Here is a 23033-nt window from a genome sequence, read left to right on the forward strand (position 1 = left end):
CACGGATGTAACTGAAGCCATGGCAATAAGATTCCACGACACTCCGATTTGTAATACAATAGATCCCATGCAATAAGCCCAGAAGCTCATACTGCGATTTGAGAGAGACAGATATGCACACTTTACTGGCGGTGATATAATAGCAATATTATTCCGACCGCGGAAACTGACACTCGGGTAAATGGACGTTTATCCCTTTTGTAAACGTGGATAAAGCAAGACTGCATAAATTTGCATTTAAACAAGCCGTTAACTGCAGACTACCATTCGATAGTATTTACTAATACATTTATCATGCCTCTTTGGTTAAGTCTCGGTGTCCATGACATGACTTCTTTCAATATGTATATACACCGAATCTGGAGATACCAAACGTAACGAATTCCAAAAGCTCATCGTGACATTTTTAGGTGAGCTAATACCCTGGTTTCAGCTGAAGATCGATTTCTCATTATCACCTCTATGTCATCGTTTGTGAGGTGGCATTTTAAATCATGATGCATTTTTCATGTTATAGTGATATAGGTGTCTCAGCCGATGCAATTTTACATTGATGGGGCACAATTGGCAGTGTAATAATGTGACGTACATTGACAAGGTAATAGGAACAGACTGACGGGGTGAAATTTGTTGAGTGATGTGACGTATCCCCGCAGCTTTATGCAACGTTGTTCATGCATGTCATTGTATCTATGCTTTGATTCAAGCCCAGATCTTTGGCGTTAGCAGCCAGTTCCACAACCGCTAGAAGAGACTAGTCTTTGCATATGCCTTTCTTTATACAAATACCATATCTTTTCACCATGAGTATATCTTGCATTTTGGGTTAGAATTATTTTCGAGAAAGAGGATACGTATACTCTTCACAGACTTTAGATGTTCCCAGTATCCAGGTGATAAGCTTGTTCGTGTTAGGGCCATTATCGAGGAGGACATTAAAATAGGTCAGGTGCTTGAGTCTTGACACGTTAGTGTTATTGTGGATCAATAAACTCAACAGTACAAGTAGATCAGGTAAATGGTTTAGTCTTGTCTTGGCGGGAGGCGTCCCACAATGACCTACACCTCCACAGATATCTGCCATGTCATACGAAGGATATCTACGTAAGGTTGAAGGTTGTCAGGTATTTAAGAGGTCGGTTTTAGGCCCTTGGCTATGACAGTAAACCCGTCTCAAATCAACGTTACAAACCGAAATATGAGTCTCATTAACCGATCTTGACAATGATCTACTTTTCAGCCGATCCGATTTTTTCCTTGTTTCATAAGAAAATGGTATTCAAAATTAAGTTAATTTTGAAGTTGAAATAAATTGTATTTTCATACTTTATGTTGAGGTCTAGGCAGCATGACGTTGACTAATACGTCACAGACTGAACGTCTGAGGATGCCGTAGAATGACTCATAATTCATCTGGCTCACTGTTTACATCTGTTATGTTTTTTTGCGCTTACTAAGTGTACTTTTGTCACGTACAACGCGATTGATATAATATCAAGTCCGTATAAGGGCCCCATTTCTCGAAACAAACTTAAGTGTTTACTCAAATTTCAAACTGAGCTTGACAAAATAAAACAGCTGAATTGTAACCCAACTGTAAAATAAAAAGCCCATACAAATTTAATTAACCTATCCACCAAACTGTGTCTATTGTGTTTGAGTTTAATATTGATTTGAGTTCATTCTGTCAAATGAATTTACCTGTGTTTACTCAAATTTGAGTAAAAACTGAAACTTAAGTCAAAACTTAGACTTAAGTTTGTTTCGTGAAATCGGGGCCAGACCTCTTTCTAGTGGCCGAGCCTCGTTTTGAAATTTCCACGATTTCCGTTTGTCAGAGCACGTTGTACGACAGAGCATGCTGCACAATGTGTTTGCAAGAAATAGAAGGAGCATAGTGTTGGAATGTACAAGTGATTAGATGTATCAAATAATACTGACTGATATTTATATATTCAGCTGAATGAGTTGGTCTCAAAATCCTGGACATATTATCGTTCTAAGTTGCACAATAGGACGGAACCCAGTCAGCAAGAAACGAAACAAATATGTAAGTTATGTGTGGGATTTAATGAAAACATGCATATCCATCGGTGCGAGGTATTGTCAAGACCCTAGCATCAGCGACTCAACCTTAATTTTATCTTTGGAGGCGTTCGTGTAATTGCTTATCTAACGCAAATTGACTCAACAAGAAAACATTGGTAGGCAGATGTGAAGAGTGCAACTACAAACGTAACTTTGGTTTTTTGTGTCTCCAAATGAGTGGTGGTTTTTGCGTACACCCCACAATATAAACCATCATTGTCCAACAAATTTTAATGGTCTGCGTGCATTATGCAAAAACAAATTCTAAATCTACAAGGTGTCACCATACTCCATGATAACCGAATGTATCTATTTCAACTTGCGAAGTTATAATTCTTTTTCTGTGTAAGGCTCACTGCCAACATCGTGCATACATGATCTCATACTGACACTGAAACAAGTATATCCAAAGAAGCCTATGCAAGTCTAGAATATGTATCAAATCTGGATTACCACAGCTTCCGAAAAACGAAGGAACACTCTAGCCTCCTTTTCATTTAATATTTATTATAATTTCGGGAACATTTTTTCCTGTAAAATATGTTCTTTTCAGAGACTATGGTACAATGTATAATGAGTGAGTGAGTGAGTTTAGTTTTACGCCGCACTCAGCAATATTCCAGCTATATGGCGGCGGTCTGTAAATAATCGAGTCTGGACCAGACAATCCAGTGATCAACAACATGAGCATCGATCTACGCAACTGGGAACCCATGACATGTGTCAATCAAGTCAGCGAGCCTGACCACCCGATCCCGTTAGTCGCCTCTTACGACAAGCTGAGTCGCCTTTTATGGCAAGAATGGGTTGCTGAAGGCCTATTCTACCCCGGGACCTTCACGGGTCACAATGTATAATGCATTAAACAGGTGTTATATCTCGCCTGTTGTTAAACAGACATAGATTAAGTTCTTGCATTTGCTTTCAACATTAGCACACGAACAGGTACAAACTGAAGTTATTTTGTATATCATTTCAAGCAAAATTCTTTCAGAAAACGTCAGCTCAATGGTGCAAATATAGAGAAGACAGGGCATAAGCACATACACTGATTATCCTAAGAAAACTATTACTGCCAGTAATGTAACTACCAATGTGAATGATAACGTGCGAACATGTACTCGACGGCTGAAAAAGTAATGTTGAGCTCAAAGTTACCCCAATGATGATAACACAAGGTAAGACGTTGATAGTTTCAGTCGACAGTCATGCTAGGTTACAAAACTAGTCCAACCTTTCCACAGCAGCAGTGGGTGACTGAACAAGGATATGAGCCTGGTATACACCTGGTTTCCATCGAGCTGTTGTGTCAGTTGAAAACTTGACAAACTTTATGGTATCGCCATATCTTCTTAGTTGCACACTAAGGAAGGGCTGGGAAAAGGGCCCATAATAATTTCTTCAGATTCAGATTATGACCGAAATTCTGATTTCGCAGTTTCAATCAGGTTTTAGTGTGCAAAGTCAAGATTCCGCCAGGAACGTGGCAGCAGACCTCGACATGGGTTACAAGATTTGAGGTCTTCATAACAAGTTGAAGCTCATGTTGCATTACCTGAATTAAACCAAACCAAACGTATTGATTCAGCTCAATAATCACACCGGCTTATTCTTGTATTGCCTGTTCCTAGGTTATGTTATGTTTAAGACACGCTCGTTAGTGACTCCCGAATAGATATGGAGGTTGTTCGTCGCAGTTCACGTTCGTCACGTTTGTGCAAGAACCATTTCAAATCTCATATGCCTCAGCATGTTTCGTGTTATGTGTATGTGGCTTGTGCGAGGTTATGTACGTTTCCGTCATGTAGATATTTAGTTTCTGTGGCTAATACGAATAGCTGTATAACGTCTATTGATCGTTATATTTTGTTATACATATTTAACATTTTTGTAACATAGAAGATCACAATGATTATTAGTTTTGAGGTTTGTAATTCTTTGACTGGCGAGGTTCGTAGTTCTCGAAAGCAAATGTAGTTAAACGTTGATTTCAGCGCCACCTGCATCACTGTACAACGATGCTTGTCTAACCTAATGTATGTTCTTTCACGTAACGGGTTTAGCGGAAGGATTCTCCCACGAACATATTAACTCTTTGTTGAAGGACGTTTTTGCTGTGTTCATTCAAATGTTTTCCCGGGCTCTGCGACCACGACTGACAGTTCATTGACAAATGACTGAATTCCAAGCAGCGAGGAAGAGCAAACACAGCGCCGTACACAAACATCCCGACCCACGACGCTCAAAGATCAACACCTCTACCCGGGTCTACCCAGGCGTCCGCGACCCTCAACAGGCTTAGCCGCCTGTCACTCGCGCATAACTCAGCCTCACCTGTGCCTTTTCAAAGGGATTTTTGTCGCCACCTTATTCGCTTTTCACAAGGACTTGTAGTCTATTGATGGACGTGGATTTAGCGGACAAGTCTTTCCTAATGGGTGTTCAGCCTCCCTGCTGGAGTTCTTTTGTCCAGAGTCATGACGATGTGGTGGCCATACAGCGACCAGATCACAGTCTCCTGCAAGTGGATTACGTCATGCTGATCGGCTGGACAGATTGTCCACACAACTGTCATCATTAGCATACAACGTTGTTGAAACAGCGTTGTTCACCGGTACACCATCAGCGTCATGTGTATGTACGTGTAGATAACGCATGGCGCATTCGCTTCACTTGTTGTTTTGGGGAATACGTCCTTTAAGCAGGAATTGTTTACCATGGGACCCGGTCGTGTTGGCCTCTATTGTTTCACCTGCCCATTGTGTATCTAGGCCGTATCGCGTGTACCATCTGTAGCGGTCTCAATGTGTGCCAGTTTTAATTGCCGTGGACAGGCAAGAAGACCGGTGGGAAGGAACTCAGTTCCCACCCCGTGATAGTTATGGGAGGAGCACCGCCTTGACAGAGCCGAGCTGGTGTTGACACTTAGCGTTTGACTTCTATATAGTGGATTTGGATTATCTTGGCTAAACGGCAAATCTGGATTTAAGAATAACGTTTATATAAAGTACGTATGTAGTCAGTGTTACTGTATTTGACGAGGATTCTATCTGCGTTTGCTGAGGGGTAACTGTTAAAACTGTACTTTACCATACTCGTAGTTACACATTGAAATATATGCATGTTATTATATGTTCATTATGTTGACTTAATTTGTGTGTGTATTGTTTCCCCAAGTGCAGATATGCTAAACTATTACCGAGAAATATGATGTTCTATGTACATATAGTACTAGTCTTTGTTGTCCTGCTTGACCTAGAATACGCACGGGCGTGTTTGACAATGTGATATAGTAATGTAGATAATGTGTAGCTGCTGACAGTATATCCTGTCTCATGTGTTGGGATCAGATACCATCTACTACAATTTAACATAAAGTATCCACATCTCAACACAATACCAACGCCCTTCTGTCAAGTTATTATATTATTCAGGCTCCTGAGTTTGACTCGGTACCACTCACGCACTAGAAACTGCATATTTCATGTGCCTGGCTGAAATTTAATATTACTACCTACATAGTATTGATTTAGCTGACTGTCTCCTAATGAACAACATCGGATCATGGCAACTTGATCCTAAAATGTGTTTACCATATTGTACTAGTTCCAGAGTCCAGGACAGTCTACATGATTGCCGGAAAATGAAAGTGTAACTGGACATGTTTCATACCAAATTCAACCATCGATATGCTGGTAGCTGTGATGTTAGTCAGGCGATGGCTTAATGCATGTCAGACCAAGAAGAAGAGCATTGCGTACTAAAGAACAATGCTTACATGTGAAATTGTTACCCCTCAGTATATATAGCGCCAAACGATAATTATTCCCATTACGTACAATTTCACAGCATAAGACCCCATTGACTATTTCTTCACTAACCTTTGCATCCTATAGATTGCTGATATAGTTCTCTTCAGATTCTAAGTTCTGGAACTTTTGTCATTGCAAATGAATAATTTATGCAAATAAACAAGGTATTTGCATGTTGCTGGTGTGATACCCCACTTCATGATGTGCATTAGTGTTGTAGACAGAGATTTGTTTTAAGTACGCAATTAATGTTTAACAAATGTTCCAAGATCGAATAAATGGCTTCCTGGTGTTTATTAAGTCGTTAAGATCGAGTTATTATTTACAATTCAATAACAGTAGATGATTAATGTTCCCCTTTGTAATAAATTAGGTGCAATTAAGGTGTGTTGCGTAGCGTCGTTAAGTGAAGTCTTGTAGTTTCTGCAAGAGAAACGTTACATTTTGCAAGATAATTACTATAATGGAAAATGTTAAATTCGATTTATTTCGCTGAAATTGCACCGGCACATCAGCTGGAGTGTTTTGAAATTATTTCAACTGATATCGCCTTTTCTGTTTTTACCGATTAAATCAGTTTGTTACGATACAAATTGTTGAGGGGTCGTAACAATGGCGAAACGAGTTCTAATCAATCCATGTCACCGTGCTCACTGACGATTAGTTAAACCGAGTGAGTTCTCAGTGCTTCTGTTTCTCCTTCGTTATAAAATATTCAAGACTTGTGCTTAATCTTTGAATAAGGCTACGTATTCTCAGCTAATTGGCGCCATTATTTCATTTTCAGGACCGGATCACGTCTAATCCAAGATAAACAAATGGAGGAGAAGGTCTTGAACTGAGAAGTCTCAATCATCTCACCCATTTGACGTCGGCAGGCTGGAAAAAGTGTCGTCTGCTTTTAAGATGGGGTTGAGGCGGCGGTACAGGCGACCCACGGACAGTGTGTGGTATATAGCTGCTTCATGCGTCATATTCTTTCTAGTCGGGAACTTACTCATGTTCCAAAGCTACCACACGTTCGTCGACGATGTTCAACATCGTGGCAACGTCCACAGTCCACACGTCGTCGAGGTGTCCCCTCATTCGTCACTAGTCAGAGATCTCACAGACGACCTACTCAGTCGATCGTACGGCAAAACTGTCAACAATCAGTATTTTGTGTTCGAAAGCAGACTGAGAAAGTTAATGGAGGATACTCGAGAAAATGTATATGCAGAAGGACTTTCAAGTTCCCATACTCCACAAATCCAGGGAACGCCAGTTACGGGAGACTCCATGCTGAACTGCAACGACATAGAAAATATTACCGAAAGAGAATTTATCGCTTCCGGCTGGACCAAAGCAGTGTTTAGAGGAAAGTACAGAGGAAGGTCCATGGCAGTGAAAACCGTATATATTGGTGGTCAGGATATAAACACGTGTGTACAACAAGGTGTTTCAATGGAGGAATGTTACCACAGGGCTGCACAGAAGATAGTGAAAGAAATAGTTGTGCTGCAAGCAATACCGCATGATAATGTCATAAAGGTATGTATATTTATGGTCTCCCTTAGTGATTATTGTTGAAGGGCTGAGCACTACAACATCCATTTGCTACAAACTGTCGGATACAGGGTTTTCTCTCACTTTAGGAGAGATATTGATATAGATACAGTTTTACACACAAACCTAGGTAATATTATTATATTATTATTAGGTCAAAACTGGACCCACCGCATTAGCTTTCCTAAATTAACTTCTCTCGAAATGTTCCTTATACTAGTTTGCACTTGAAAATGTTTCATGACATCTCATAAAATGCGGGACGTGGGTGTGTTTGTGTTGACCTTATGTTACATGCTTGATTTTCTATTATTGTGTCATTGACCCATGTTCACGCTATCAACCATCGGTTGGATGAGTGCGGAGCCCAAAAATGCTGAACTGCATCCGTACGTTTCCCATCTAGTCATTTGATGGGACTGCCTTTTGTCTAACTTTGAGTCTAAAGTTTCGTCTGTTCTAAATTTAGGGCGAGGAAGCATTTTTTTAAGTGTAACACCGTACGCGCGTCTTCCTCACAAATCCGCCAATTGGTGCAAATATCGCCCCGCCTGTTCCCTTATACTTGCTCTAGACCCGCACTGGATATAATTTCAATAACTTCCTTGTTTGCGAATAACTTTGGGTGCGTTTTTTAGAATAATTCTAAGGAACCCACGTTATTTTAGCAAACGGTTTAAATGGAGTGAAGGCCTGGTATTCTTTGAAATAATTTTCGCTGCCGAGACACCAGTAAAGTCTACTTCGTGTAGAGCAATGTGAAGTATTGTAAATCGAAGTGTTTTTCCTGTTGAGAGTTCGGAACAGGAAACATTCGGCGTTTGTTTGTCCAGTAGTGTAGGGGCGTGAAGATCTTCATTCCAGGAGATTTTGGAGTGCCACAGACTGTCGTCAACAACAACCACTATGTTGAATATGGGCGAAAGCATGTCTTCGTTCTCAAACCTTAATAAGGGACAAACACGGATATTTGATATCAAATAAGTAAACACTTGGAATATCACAAAAAAAAGTATGATTAAAATCTGCTATATCATTAACAACCAGTTTTGTACATGTGATTTCAAAATCGTTTACTTCTCATGATTTACAAAAATGAATAGCAGCGTTTAATGCGACAAAGCCTAATCACTGTAAAGTGTGTAACGAAGCTAGATTTTTAAGATGAAAAGCAATACTTATGTATCAAGAGAATTTCCACAGATGATAATACAATAGCTTGGTGAGTAAATTTACATAATGCACTTGCACATGAGAGTATTTGTTCAGCGTAGTAGGTAATGTGTGGGTGGTCAGGAAGACTAGCCATTCATAGTATTTACCCAGGGTTGTCAGATCAAATCTTGAAGACGCAGAATGGGAGAAAGAAACTTTCCAACCTACTCACCATTTCGTATAGTTTAATCAGCAAAAATATGCAGTAATATTAATCTGCTCAGTAGAACAGATCAAGGGTTAAGTTGAGCGGGAAGACTGTGATCAAACATAATTAGGTCTCCGGTCCGGGTAACGCTAGCGGCTACAAAATAGTGTCAGTTGTTATGGAATTCTAACAAGAGGACACGCTACCTGTGTCCTCCTTACTGTCACATCAAAGGGTGCCGCACAGGTAATGACGAGCGTCTGCTGACTTCACTAGCGTTTGAAAGGGGACGGGAATAATCCTCAGCGTTCCTGTAGACACTAATTTGTGACTGAGCTTTCTGAATCAGGTGCAAATCTTCCGAGATTATGAAATTTGCTGATACAAGATACACTTTAGCCTGAACGTTCTGTGTTCATTACGATATTTTGCGTTTAACGATTTGTTATGTCAACTGCTTTAAACAATACAAGTGACAATGCAACCAGAGTCTTTATTTGTTCGCCAAGTATTGTATGTAAGATCATTGTAGTATTAAAGTTGTTCTTTAACGTTTTGAAACTGTGAAGTCACTGATATCTGATATTATGATGGCCGATGAAAGAGGAAGTGAAGTTGTGTTGTTTGGGTGTGAATATGATGGTACTGACGACACCCACAACGCGATCATCCATGTTCTTCGACAGGGAAAAACATCAGAATATATTTGGTAACCGTCGGACGCTACTATGCACACACAGAAGCAGTAATCATTCCAACAGCTGAAATAGAATATTTTGTTATTTAAATAACCCGACAATTCTCTGGCATAACTTTGAAATCGGGACTGATTATGGAATGGTTTAAAATAGAAACTGCCAAGTTGCTCGCCCCAGGGCCAATTTATGATGAAAACGATTTTACGTTATCTAGAATTGACGTGAATTATTGCAAACATTTATCTCAAGTCTGTCGACATTTTGTATTGACACACGTGTGGCGACATCATGAATTTCGGTATTTGATAAAGATTCATTACAAACTTAATTGCTCGTGCTTCCTGGTCCCAGGGATGACACAAGAGAAGATCAATTTAATGTCACTTGAATTTAGCTCAAAATTGAAATTTTATATTGGTAGTCTTAAATCGGGCATCCAATCGAAGTGTACTCAACACAGTTGCCACAGTCTAAGTGGAAATTGGCAGAATACTGTTCTTGATGAGCTCAGGGCTTTTGTTAAACCTAGAAATCGCTGGCCCGGCGTTCAACAACAGACCCTATTCAAGTGTCACAAACTCGATACCCATTCACCTTCCCAGTGTTAAAAGGGGTCCCTTCTCAAGTTGATCACGATTTTAGGGTCAATACATTTCTCGAAATTAGTCGTTAAAAAGTAGCTAATAATAGGTTGTTGAGAGCGAGTAGTTGTTCCCTCTCCCATCTTTGTTTACTTGCAAGATACTCCCTAAAGAGAGGAGCTTTTACACCGCATATTAAGAAAATAATGTTTGACATGCTTACAGAAACCAGTTGATGAATACATGCTGGCGCTTAACTGTCAATACTCAGTTGTGTTCATCTTGTGAGGGAACGGCGTTCTAGCGGGAACCTTGCCAGCCAGACGATCACCATTAAGCACGCGAAACATTCATTTATCTATTTCATAAGTTCCTGTCAAACTTGATTTGGTTACGTGAGCGGATTTGCCTGTCAATTATGATAATACCCAACCTTATAAGTGTCGTTAAGATAGATGTCAGCTATTTTACTATGAAAGAAGTGTGTATGACGCCCTAATGGATTTCTCTCTTGGAGAACATGAATAGAAGCAGCAACACTAAGGAGACCTCTGTTATGGTTAAAAGTAATATATTTTTAGGAAGCGTTTGTGTACGGGTTTGTTTGGAATTAAAACCTATTCGTGTTCTCCGGGTTATGTACAAACGTGACATAAAATCTGACGAAGAATGTCTATTCTGAGTCGGTGGTCAGTATCGTCAGTCTGACCCTGGTTCGAGTCGCCAACCGGGTATGGAAACAGTTTGTCAGGCTTCTTGGTTTCACCCTCGGCGGTATGAATATTCCAGAAGCGGTGTAAATCTATGTTCACTCATCATTCTCTTTTGGTCTCCTTTAAGGCTGTATTACAACCCGCAGCCATTCTTACATGCCATGTATCACACATGGTATGCCACAGTGCCTCATTCTCTGTTGTAATTGCAATTCTCCTGGATTTCATAATGAAGAAATGATGTTATTGACCTCAAGATGGGTAATAAGAGCCAAACACGCGAACGCACGCACGCACGCACGCACACCCACACGTCAGAATATCGTGTTGCACGATTATAATTGTATGCGTTCTCTCTCTTTCTTTCTCTCTCTCTCTCTAACCACGCGACAGAATACTGATGCAAGAAATACAGTTTCACAGCTCCATACAGATGTTATTCTCTGGCGTCTCCCCAATGTTGGATTTGATCAACTTCTTGCCATACGTGTAGGCTTTATATTCCAGCAATGTTTGGGTACAAATTAACACATCTGCTGTTGGCAACATATGTTTCCAGTTCCTTAAAGGCGACTGTGAAACAGTTGCTTTCATGAAATAATGCATTGAAGTTAAAAAGAAATTACGACATCAGACGCTTGGGAAGTAACAGCGCGGCAAATGTAAATTTTCGTTCACGACCAATGCAACATTTCCATTCTCGCAATTCCCAGACAAACCAGCCATGCCTCACACGTGTCAGCTCACATACCACGTGCGCGTGCTTTCTCCCACAGTTGGCCTGAACCGTAGTTGTGTTTCCTCTACTGAGGCACAAGGAATTATCACACATGACCTCTGTATATTTTCCTTGGAGAGATTGGAGTCCCGGACTGATGATTTGTGTATTTATCTAGATCATATCGCATATCGGTGTTTCGCCAAGCATATATTCTGATGTACCGCGATGCAGTAAGGTGCGATGTTGCTGAGCTTGGTTTCAGTGATGCATTTTCGCGGAGATAATTAAGAATGACGGGCCAGCGATATGGCTCTTTTCCCGAGAACAAATATATCAGGGTTTAACAAATCAGTTTTAGTGTTGTTATAGTTTTGTAATAGTTTATTCTATGTGCAGGACATTTCTCTTAAGTTCTAGTGCAGATGCATATTGACATATCTGTTTTAAATAATGCAGAAGAACCTCTGTGATTAATGATACTGCTTAATCGTGCTTATAAAACATCAACAATGGCACGCTGATAATGTACATGACGATGGGGGTCATAACAATATAATGTTTGTGGAACTGATTACAATAAATACCTATCAACCTGTTATCAGTTTACGTAGTCACAACGATGATGTTAGGTAGTACGTTTTCACGCATTAAACTACGACCTTTCACTCCTATGCAAAAGGTTTCTCCCCAAAAATATTGGACAAGATTATGATTGATGATCTGCATTGTTTGTAATATACACTTGGTTGGTGATAAATGGCTGACATTATTGCATTTGCAAAATGTCAAGCAAAACAAACGTGTATGAGTGAGGTGTTCTTATCTGAGTATATCGTTTAATGCCCGCTTGCTAAATGCAGCTTAAAGCTCTAGATCCTATAACACCTTCCTCAGACATGTCAGGTACTTACATTTACCGACGGTAACAGCGGGATTCTGTAGCCTTATAAGTCTTTAATTTTAAAAATGTCTGTTTTCTGTAACGGTCTATAAATAGGGTGAAGGTCGCTGTTTTGTTTTGTTCCCGTGTTAATCAATAAGTTTGTTTTAAACCAGTTCTCCTCAGGAAATAAAACTTTAATCTCTAGATGACTGACGGCAGCTGCAATCCGAAGGCGTTTTACTGCTTCAAGATCAAAACGAATTATATCAACGCCGTAGAAATAGTTTTTTTTAGTGTTTATTCATTTCTAATAAGGCAAACATCAAAATATATGTTTTCCGTCCGTCCAACTCATCGGTTTACTTTCTAAAATGTTATCAAATGTGTTATTTGATATAAAACAAATATATCACATTACTGTTATCAGTATCGGGCTGATTAAGTGAACACCATGTCCTCATGGATTAATAATGTTCTTGGTATTAAATGCGTATGTTCAATATTGCAACCAGATATTAATGTACAATACTGGCTGTCATAATTAGTATTCATCATCTCTGCTTCATGATTCCATTTATCATGACCAATGAAGTAATGTATTATCCCAACCCCACATATTAATTATGATTATGGACATTTATTAAACATGTCTAATGACAGATAATTGTAGTGTCAGTCTCACAACGAGTCTTATCTGCCATACCTTTCTACCTTAGAAATGGTAGCAGGGACAATGCTCGCTTATGTAGTCACCTTTACACTAGACAGCTAATATATGACCAAGAGACCTTCTTTTTTTGGTCTAAATGCTTGCTTTGCTAGGGAAATCCTGCCCAGCTACGCTCAGTATGGTAGTGGGTGAAACGGCAGCCTCGGGTTGTGAATCTCCAGTAAGACAAGCTTCATATTTACCCAGCGTTATATCCCGTCGAGCAAAAGTTCTTACACCTTGGTTGTAAAACATGGTATGTTATGAGACAAATACATGAAATCTAAAGCTATCATGCTTATATCGAACATGTAACTTATATCATCATGTTAATGTACAAACGTCCACAGCGCTGTATAATATGCTGTCCTTTGTTGACCTACCTACATACATACATCTGGGTTATTTCCATTGAACACCGGTACTACCGGTCACATCACTGTTCAAGCGAGTACTTAAGTGTTTCCTCTGCATTGTACCTTCTAAAACAAAGACTGTGTTCTCTATCGTTAATTTTAGAGCAACAGCATGTTCTACCTCATCCTGGGTAAGTCGAGAAAACCTTGGAAGCATGCTATCCAGTTTGCTCTCAGTAAACTGCAATGGGTCCCAAAAGAAAAACACGATGGTGTGATGTTGGTACACCCGTATTCAAAATATTTCCACTGTAGCCGAGACGTGAGATCAGTCACTGCCGAACCAGGAGAAACTCGCAGTCAGCTTCGGTCAACTAGCACAACGCATGAAGAGACTGACAGCTCAGTGTCGGATATCTTGCCCAATAGCCTTGGCTAGTGACGTAACTGTTCATGTGAAGTGCTTTACTGTAGAGCCTGGGTGCCATTTAAAGGTGTTGACTGAAAAGCATTGAAAGAATCAAACCGAAACTAGTATATACGTCCATCACATAACTGTGTTTCTTGTGTAACGCCAGGAAATCCCATTAATGGGGCGGTGGTATTGACGCCATTTAAACGTCGACGTCATAAGCTGCGGTCCTGGTCAGTTCGATCAATTTAGTCGCCTCTTATGACTAGTCATGGACATTCAGTCATACCCAGAATTATTATTGTCGCTGCTATAAGGATCTAATATACTATGTATTGTGGGTTGCCATCTTCATCCCAGTTATTCCTGTAAATATTGAAGCGTCAAACCTGTTTGTGATTTGTGTGCAGTGCATTGGCATGAACCTTCATTTAACCACCTGACCATAGGAGAGAAAGCCTGGTTTATCTATTATGATTTCGACAGTATATTTACTTAGATAATGGTGTAAGAGTATTCTTTGCTCTGGCCCAAGTGCAAACCAAGCAAACCTATCTTGCTTCGGGAGACTCGATGTGTGGCTACTCCTCAACGATGTATGTTTGCATCAAGGATATACATGTGACACAGATACTGTTATGAATAGACTTGACAGACATAGGTGGATATGGTAACTGTCTCACGGCCAGGTGTAAACTGTCTGTCTCTAAACGTGTCAAGTACAGTCATGTCGCCCTCACGTGAAGTCTCCTGCACTCACCGATACCCAGATATTGCAATCCGATCGTCCTGAATGGTGCTGCAGTTTTACAAAGTAAATAGCAGAACCTGCTTGGAATCTCGGAGCTCTTTATGTACCTGGTACCGACCTGTTTCCTGAGCATGGCATTTCTTAAAATGAGCCCCAATCTTGCCATGGTATGCTAGGTTTAAGAAACTGTAGGTCTGGTCTTGGTTAGTCTCTGGTTAGAATACTGATTCATAGCTCACTGATGCTGAGGGAACCTGCATGCCGCAATACATGTTGTACATCGAATGAACATGTATCCTTGCCGAAAGATTCATGTCATTTGTTGGGATGACTGTGTTTCATCTCCACTGATCAATCACCTTTGCAGCTTAATGAATCCAGTGTCGGTGAATTTCATGACTAAACTCATGTTTATTCTCGTCTAAGTGCTCCAAATCGATTTATCAGTTGTACAAGTCGCTATATATAGCGTCATGGACAACGTGTACAAAGCAAGTGTATATATACAGCAGAACCATTATAGCCATAGGTGCATATACATGGCAATGTATTGGCAGTGCAAATTTGAGAACGAAGGGACAGAACTCAACTTTCTATTTGAACGGCATGCAGTTTACATTTTCACCAGCGAACTATAGAGCATTGTGATTATTGTATTTTTCTTTGTGTAAACATAAGTACGTACCTTTAATTAAAGGTATGAAAGCATGACTTCGTAATAAATAGTTTCAGAATCTCTCCTTGAGACACAAATTGTAGGTTATTTTTTTCTTTTGCTAAACGCATTCTAGCAACCTTTTGGTCTCTTTATTTTTTCAACGAGGTATTATCCATTATTTTGAATTCATCCTCCATACATCCGAACTAAAGTACCCAATATCAATATATGAATTACTACTTTCAGTCAAAGGAAGCTGGCCTACAATTTATCTTACGTGTTGTAGTCCGTCTATGAATGTACGTGATGATGTAACTATTGAATTTTCCCGTGTCGCCATGCCTTACGCTTACACAGATGTCATGTTTGAGAATGAAATCGACTTATACGTGCGTTAATTCAGGCAGAGGTATTAGAATTTAATCTGATTCCAGCGATGGAATTATATCCGCTGACGTCCTCTGCCGACATCTCTGCCGACACCCCGAGCGCACAAACATCCTCCATAAAATATTCAGTTTTAATCAGGAACCTCCAGTACTCGGGCATGTTTTCATTGCCTGGTAATTATCTTCTGTATGTCAAAAATTATGGTTTTTCGAATTTATTTTTCAGGTTATTGGCTTCTGTGTTCCCAAGCAACGATATGATGGTGACAGCAACACTGCCGTTGTCATGGTTACGGAACTAGGAGAGACAATCGACCTGATCAAGCTACTACAGTTATCTTGGGAAGACCGATTGAGGGTATGTTCTTGTTAAATGGTTCCTGCCAATATCTGCATGTACAGGGAATGTGTTTGTTGTGTTGGACAAGGCCTACACCAGTTCAATATTACAGAAGAATGCAGTGCACTTAAATCAGGTTCCAAGACTGCCGTGCCTTTTATTGGCATTTGCGGGCGTATTGGAGGGTTTATATTAATTTTACATGTCCAAGTAAACACCACAGGTGCCTGTTTTGTATGCCTATCTCTATGCCTATCTGAATCCGGCCGACCAAGCGTTGATCCCAAGCAATGATTTTTATTGGCGACTTAGATACATCAGGTGTCTGACTCAGTTGCCGATTCAGTGTCATCCTACCCAGACGCCCCTCTTGATATCCATTGCCAGTTCGGTTATTTACAGACACCGAAATGGTTATTCTGAATAATGTAATAATAGAGCAAACTAATGTTTTTAGATTGTGTGGAGGTCATGATGTGACTTGATGTATTCAGAATGGTCGAGTTCAAGTTGAGACCGTTGGTGATGAAGCCTTCGCTCAGCACGCCGAAGATCCTAATTCATTTACCTACATTTGTTCCTGTTTGGAACAGTAGAAGGCAGTAGAAGATAATTCACACCCAGTCTTAGTCATGTAATTGGAAGTCTTTGCTGTATTATGCTTGGTCATTTTGAACATTTTCGGAAACTGATGTGAATGCCTGTATATATGATTAGAAAATGGCTATAGTTTACGAAACAAGATTTTCCTTTTTAAAGGTAATGGGTTGTATAAACATTGGTTGTTACCCTTATGATTTAACGATTTGCATTAAACATTTACACCTTTGTATTTTGCTAGGTATTTAACTACTATTGAAAACTTACGTACTGTACAGTTAAACGGCCTTTAGAACAAAAGTTTAGAACGGTACTTAATGGAAGTAATCCATAAATGCATCCACTTGTTCTACTATGGTGAATACGTCGGATTCTTTTCCTGGGCAAGGCAGATCAAGCTTCAGTCTCAGAATGAAGTATATTAAGTTTAATGTTTGTGACAGACGGCATTTAGCCATGAAAGTCTCCTGTTATTCTGACACCCAAGCAAGTTTATTATCGAATCATTCTGTCTAGCATGGTAGCAGACGATCTATCATCCGGAAATTTATTTAAGGCAAGATGGCGGGCGGAGGAAATGATTGATATGCAGTGAATCTGTATCTAAAATCCATTAGATTGCATGACCCCTTTCCTTTTTCCATGACCATATCTACTCTTTGATGCATCAGTTCTCTATTTTTCTATCTTGGGATTTCGATCAATTCGTCCCCAGGTACTCGACCCGTAACTCCCTCACCCAATTTGTGCTAGGTCTGCTAGCAGGAAACAACGTATGCAGAGAAAAGGTCCTGTCATGCATTTTCCATCAACCTTCGCCTTAGATGTGGACAAATTGCTTGCCTAGATACTCGAGATTTGTCAACAGATCCTTTGATAGAGCCGTGATTATACAGACTCCACTGTCAAAGGGGAAATAAGGGTGACGAGACTTGCCATCTTGGAAATAATGATGGAAATTTTGGTAAAATTAAAGAGATATTCAATCTTTGATGTCGTGTGCTTTGATGTGAGAAAATGAGAGAAATTAGACTTGAGTTTTTGACAGGTAATGATGACTGTACGGGAAGCACACCAGTACCGTATTGATGTGATCTCTTTATAAGTAGGGAGATCAAAGATTTTCCATTTAGCCAGTCTAGCCTGTTTCGCATTCAGAGTACATGTATATGTATACGGGAATACCTTAAGATTAGTGTCAGCGGTCAAGAACGTATAGGAGGGCTGCAGACATCAGCGGAAGTCTTGTTAAAGTGGATCGTTATTCGAATTGTGTCAGCAGGATTACCATGCACTGACTAACAGCTGACTTCATTCTGTTGCAGTGTATTTTATGAAATGTTCCAGATAACCTTTTTCATAGCTTGAAGGGTATAGCGGACGCACTAACATTATTACAGATGGGGAAAAAGTATTTTGAGGTGTAGACAAAAATGGAGATATTGGGGTTCGATATCTCTAGAGTGTGTAACGTTTGTTGGGAATTTGTTTTCACAGCGTACAATCATGTTGTGTGTCAGCTAGGATTTGTTTGATATTCTGTTTTAGGAAATTACCTTGTACATGTAAATATCCTCCTCCTGAATAATATACTTTAACACTTCTTGTAATACCGCCAACGACACTTTTATACCCGGCACTGTGGTCTTCATGACGGCGTTATTCCCCGTTTTACTGCAGCTTGATCAGACGCAGTAAATCAGACTTTACAACCACGTCCACCATTCCCATCAACTTTTTCTTATTTGGGTAAGAAGGGATTTACGAGGGAGGAGATAACGCACGATAACTATGTGTATATTTACGCTGGCGTCGCCCCTACTGGTAATAAATCCAGGCTGAGTAGCGAATATGGCGCTCTGCTCCGGGGCTGAATATGCCTATAAATTCACCCGTAATTACCAACATAACAGTTACGATTTTGATTCCAGTGAATATAAATCAGAGTCGCGATAAAGCCAGGAAAGCCAACATCTGTGTGACGACTATATAAACGTAATCTCCCGCCAGCTAGGAGAATAAGTCTGTTTATGTACACGTTGCACTTATTTCAGCCTCGGTGGTCTGGACAGGATAAGATCTTTTGATGCCAAAGCAGCTGATATGCAAAAGCACTGTGATGCCCGAGACATATGAGAAATTAGTCATTTCAAACCGAATACATGTGAAAAAGGACATTCGACGATAATTCAACGATAAACTCGCATACTAAAGGATTGTTGTAAGCTCTTTTTGTTACGTTAGTAAGCAATGCCTTCTGTGGGGTGGGGTGGGGTGGCGGCTAAAGACGTTGAGCTGATCCTCACAACGTCATGTCAAAAGTCCCTGAATTGTGCAATTTATTCACTTGGTCTGAAATCCTGCGATTGACGTCACGTGTTTCGGGATAGCATAGACAGGAAGTCATCTAGTATGACCGTCCGATCCCGTTAGACGCCTCTTTCCAAGCATCGGAGACTCTTGGTGTATCTGAAGGCTGTTCGTCAGTTTACATTGTCTGACTACATTGGCTGCCCCGGTCGTTATCGACGGCACCTCATCTTACTGCGAGTAGCGAAACCTTGCCGTGTTTTGATTTTCGATGACTGATTCGTCCCCATTACGGAGAGTGTGGCCACCGTGACGATGCTCGCCCAAGTGGTCGAGGCCTACGATGTGCGTTTTACTTTCCTTATGCCGACACACCATGATGTCACTGTGATGGTATTTTACAACACGGTGTTAAAACACTGCTCATGGTTACTTTTTGGTATGTTCTTGGAGTTCTGTATGATTTGTGTCAGGATAATGGAAGCTATCCCCTTAACCTCCAAAATGTGCTGTGAGAGGGAAGGATCAAGGCAGAAATGGGTATATCTGGTGAAGGCGCGAGTCTCAGTAACATTAAAAGCACACTGCATGATATTCTGTCGTACAGACCCTGAAGTACTGGTAAACACATATAAGATGATCCACGACCTGACAAATGACCCCAATTTGCATACTTGGGAACGCCCCACAGAAAGATCCACTTGAAACAAGAGGGAGACAGGCTGTCTCATAAATATCGAGAAGTTCATTTTCCCCGTGCGGTTCACGCATGAATTGTTATAGCACACTCGATTTGGGAACAGGTACAATCCCAACGAATTGAATCAACACAATATACTGAGCAAATATGTTTAGGACCACCGATCCATTTCACGAAGCAAATGACATTTTCCTGTTTTTTTTAAACAAAATTGTTGAATATCTAAAATGCTTGTCAACGCCCCAATCATCTATTTGTCTTCGTCTTAACTAAAGGTTAGCGTGGAATATCAGTATCTTATGCCTGAAATTGCAGTCTTATCATTTGAAGGAATATGCGGTGTTGATTTCACGTCACGGTTAGCATGTATTGCACGTGCATAATCGTCAAGCTACCTGTAGCAACCAAGTGTACTCGCCCAATTCGTTGTACCGCCTCTCTTGCCACATATGCGTTTAGTGCGCAGTATCACCTAATATGTGTCTAGCAGTAAATATATCCAAGAAAGCCCATGCAAATCTTGAAAATATGGCAAATCTAGATTTCCTTAGCACTGAAAAGAAGAGAGTCTCAGGGCTCAATTTCATTATGTTATTTTTTTCCCTGTGAACGTTTTTGTTTCAGTAAAATATGTTCATTTCAGAGACTAGTTGTTAGTCTAACTGCATGACAGTTCTCAGTGGACTACGGCATTTTAACTGAAAGAAGCTACGGGGAAGTGGTAACCCTATCACTGTTCGTGTGTGTAGGACCATGGGTGTAATGCAGAGGAAATGGAGTGCTAAATCATTTAACAGTGTTCTCCTACCACTGTTATCCGTGGAGGGTAAAAAATTGGGAGAAAGAAGAACTGGAAATTCCCTCAACGATCAGCTAATCCGCGATCCGTCAGCACAGTTTCCTAATCTATTTACCAGTTCCATGTTGAACACGAGGAATCCTTTCTGACGTCGTATTGGGCGTTTGAATCAACTGCAAATGGGTTTCAAATAGACCGACGATGTCGTCTGCTCTGAATGGCCGTTGACTGACAGCAAGAGAGAGAACATTGTTCTCTATTCGTGTCGTCTGTTCCGCAAGGGTTGCTGGGTAATTGGCGCCTAATGAGCCGTGCATCATGCGACATTCAATTTGACATTAGCATTTGTGGAAGGGAGCTGTTTATGGGCTCGCCAAGTAGTAAAACTGAAAGACCCATTATGTGGCTGAATCTGCTAGTCTCAGAACGGATCCAGAAGACGGATACGTCCGATGTTACTCTACTGTCCCGTCTCCCATCTTTCTTTGGTCGAGTCGTACCTTCTCGGCCGACCACGGAGAGCTGTACAAACAGGCCTGACCTTTCGCTTTCCCAGTGGAATAATTTGAACGCCGGCCGGAGTATTGAAAAATGTTGATTTATTGTCATGTGGAGTTGTCTCCCCTGCTGGCTCGATTGACGGGCTTCGCTCACTTTCATCATATGGTGAGACAATGAGCTTCCAAAGTTTGCATCGCCTGTTTTAGTTTAAATGTTTATTTTTGCCACAAGGGGGTTGGGAAGACAGAACATATTATCGCAGCGCCTTACAGCGAAGGCTATATTCAACTACAGGTTTCCCAAAACTGCACAGGATAAGACTATTAGCACTATGAAGATAACACTTTCCAGCGGTCGTAACTCGTAAACATATATCCCGAAATCATTTTGATAGGGGAAGTAATACAGGACGCTCGCTGTCGCGTTTGTGAAACAAAAGTCAACTTCCATATATCTTATTCAACAGGCTAACACTGTGCTGTGGAAGGGTTTCGTGGTTGAGGTGATTAGCTGCTTCTTATAGGTCTAGGACAAGCAAATACGGCTGTCAAAATTGTGGCCGCAAATCTGCAGTGATGTTATCTGAGTACTGCCGAAACTGGAATATAACCCCCCTATAACCCCAGCGACTCAGTTGTATGATGATATGATGATGTCTGTTATGGAGTTAAGTTCTTGTAGGGTACAAAACGTATGCCCATTAGTGCAACAGTACCTGTCCTTGTTTTGAGTGACAGGTATATTTAGGCCTGTCACACCAGTCCGACAGACCTGCCAAGGTGATCCTTGACTGAAGTTTGATGAACAGAACAGAAGATTTCTATCTCTAACGAAGTGGGCATCATTATCAAAACCAAATTTGTTGAGATTAGGTCTGACCAGATGTTGGAGATATAATAATTTATTACAGATCGAATTAAATGTCACATTTTGAGGATATTGCATCTCCAAGGAGATTTTAGAAGAGGGTGCGCACCAGTGTACGAAATAGTCACTAGCCCGCTGGCCGTGGCTAGTAACGATTCAGTCGAATCTCCACAGTCAATGGCTGACTAGTAAATTTTCATGAGGTCATTTTGTAAATATATCACTCTCTCCGACTTGTTTAGTTCAAATACACTTTATGACCTGAAAATGTTCATCATATCAGCCGCTTAATGGTGAATCCCGTGTCTAGATTCAAATGTCGGACTACCGAATCATTCCGTGGGCTAGTTACTTTCAGGCATAGCTCTTCTGACTGGCTTGTAAAAATTTGGAGACTATTTTGCGCACTGGTGCTCATATGGAACAATTTCTTGCACGGAGTTTTATCCAGTCATTATCCGTCATATCAACCAAAACGCAATTCCGGTATTATAAGTCGATATTTTAATAACCTTCACTTCTGGCACTTACATAGGCTTCTTCATGTATTGATACGACATAAACATAATGGTATAGTAGGTATGCCATGAGTATTGTTATAAACATACAGTACATATTGTAATAAAGATACGCCGATGATAACATGACATGTGGAAGACTTGGATTACCAAGTACATGTTGTTCTTATGATGATAAAGTGCATTGTCTGGATCGCAAGTTAGGCAGCCTCACCCCCTGGTCCAACAATGCCATACCTATAGTATGGAGACATTGTGATATTTGTCGTACATATTCTTAGTGTGGGAGATTCCCCGACCTCCCATTTTCAGGTTCTCAGGCTAGCTGCAGGAGCAGGTGGTCGACACTTGCAGTTGCAGAGTTACTCCCCTCGGTCGTGACATCAGTTGTTGATCGTGGATGCTCTCCGATTATGGCTCATGGTTTGTCCCGTGTTTACGGATGTATACCCTGTTTTCAACGTCTTCAGCCTGATTCAGCATGGAGTTTTCTGCCAAGTTCAAAAGACACACGCAATGCAGCTGGAATTCAAACCATACTGAAGCACTGTGTCTCAGTGGGAAATATACACAGTAGTACACTCCAAACAGTCGTTTCCTCCATACCCTAAAGTGCGGGGGATTTTGCTATTGTAATTACTCTAAGGTTTGATGGGCTATCTACAGATTGTTGAAACTGAAAAGAACGCGCAAATATGTTGCACTTGAACCTGACTTGG

General features: G+C 40.6%; 1 protein-coding gene across 5 annotated transcripts in view; it reads left to right on the top strand.

Moving 5' to 3' along the window:
- Positions 1 to 23033, top strand: part of LOC137293495 (extracellular tyrosine-protein kinase PKDCC-like) — a 50778-nt gene that overhangs the window by 17829 nt on the left and 9916 nt on the right. For all 5 annotated transcript variants that reach the window (XM_067824068.1, XM_067824065.1, XM_067824069.1 and 2 more), the window contains exons 2-3: positions 6688 to 7430; positions 15906 to 16037. In XM_067824068.1, the coding sequence (XP_067680169.1) occupies positions 6807 to 7430; positions 15906 to 16037 (756 nt within the window). In that variant the 5' untranslated portion in view covers positions 6688 to 6806. The remainder of the gene's footprint in view (positions 1 to 6687; positions 7431 to 15905; positions 16038 to 23033) is intronic.

This window comes from Haliotis asinina, chromosome 8 (genome assembly GCF_037392515.1).
Source record: "Haliotis asinina isolate JCU_RB_2024 chromosome 8, JCU_Hal_asi_v2, whole genome shotgun sequence".
Taxonomy (NCBI): domain Eukaryota; kingdom Metazoa; phylum Mollusca; class Gastropoda; order Lepetellida; family Haliotidae; genus Haliotis; species Haliotis asinina.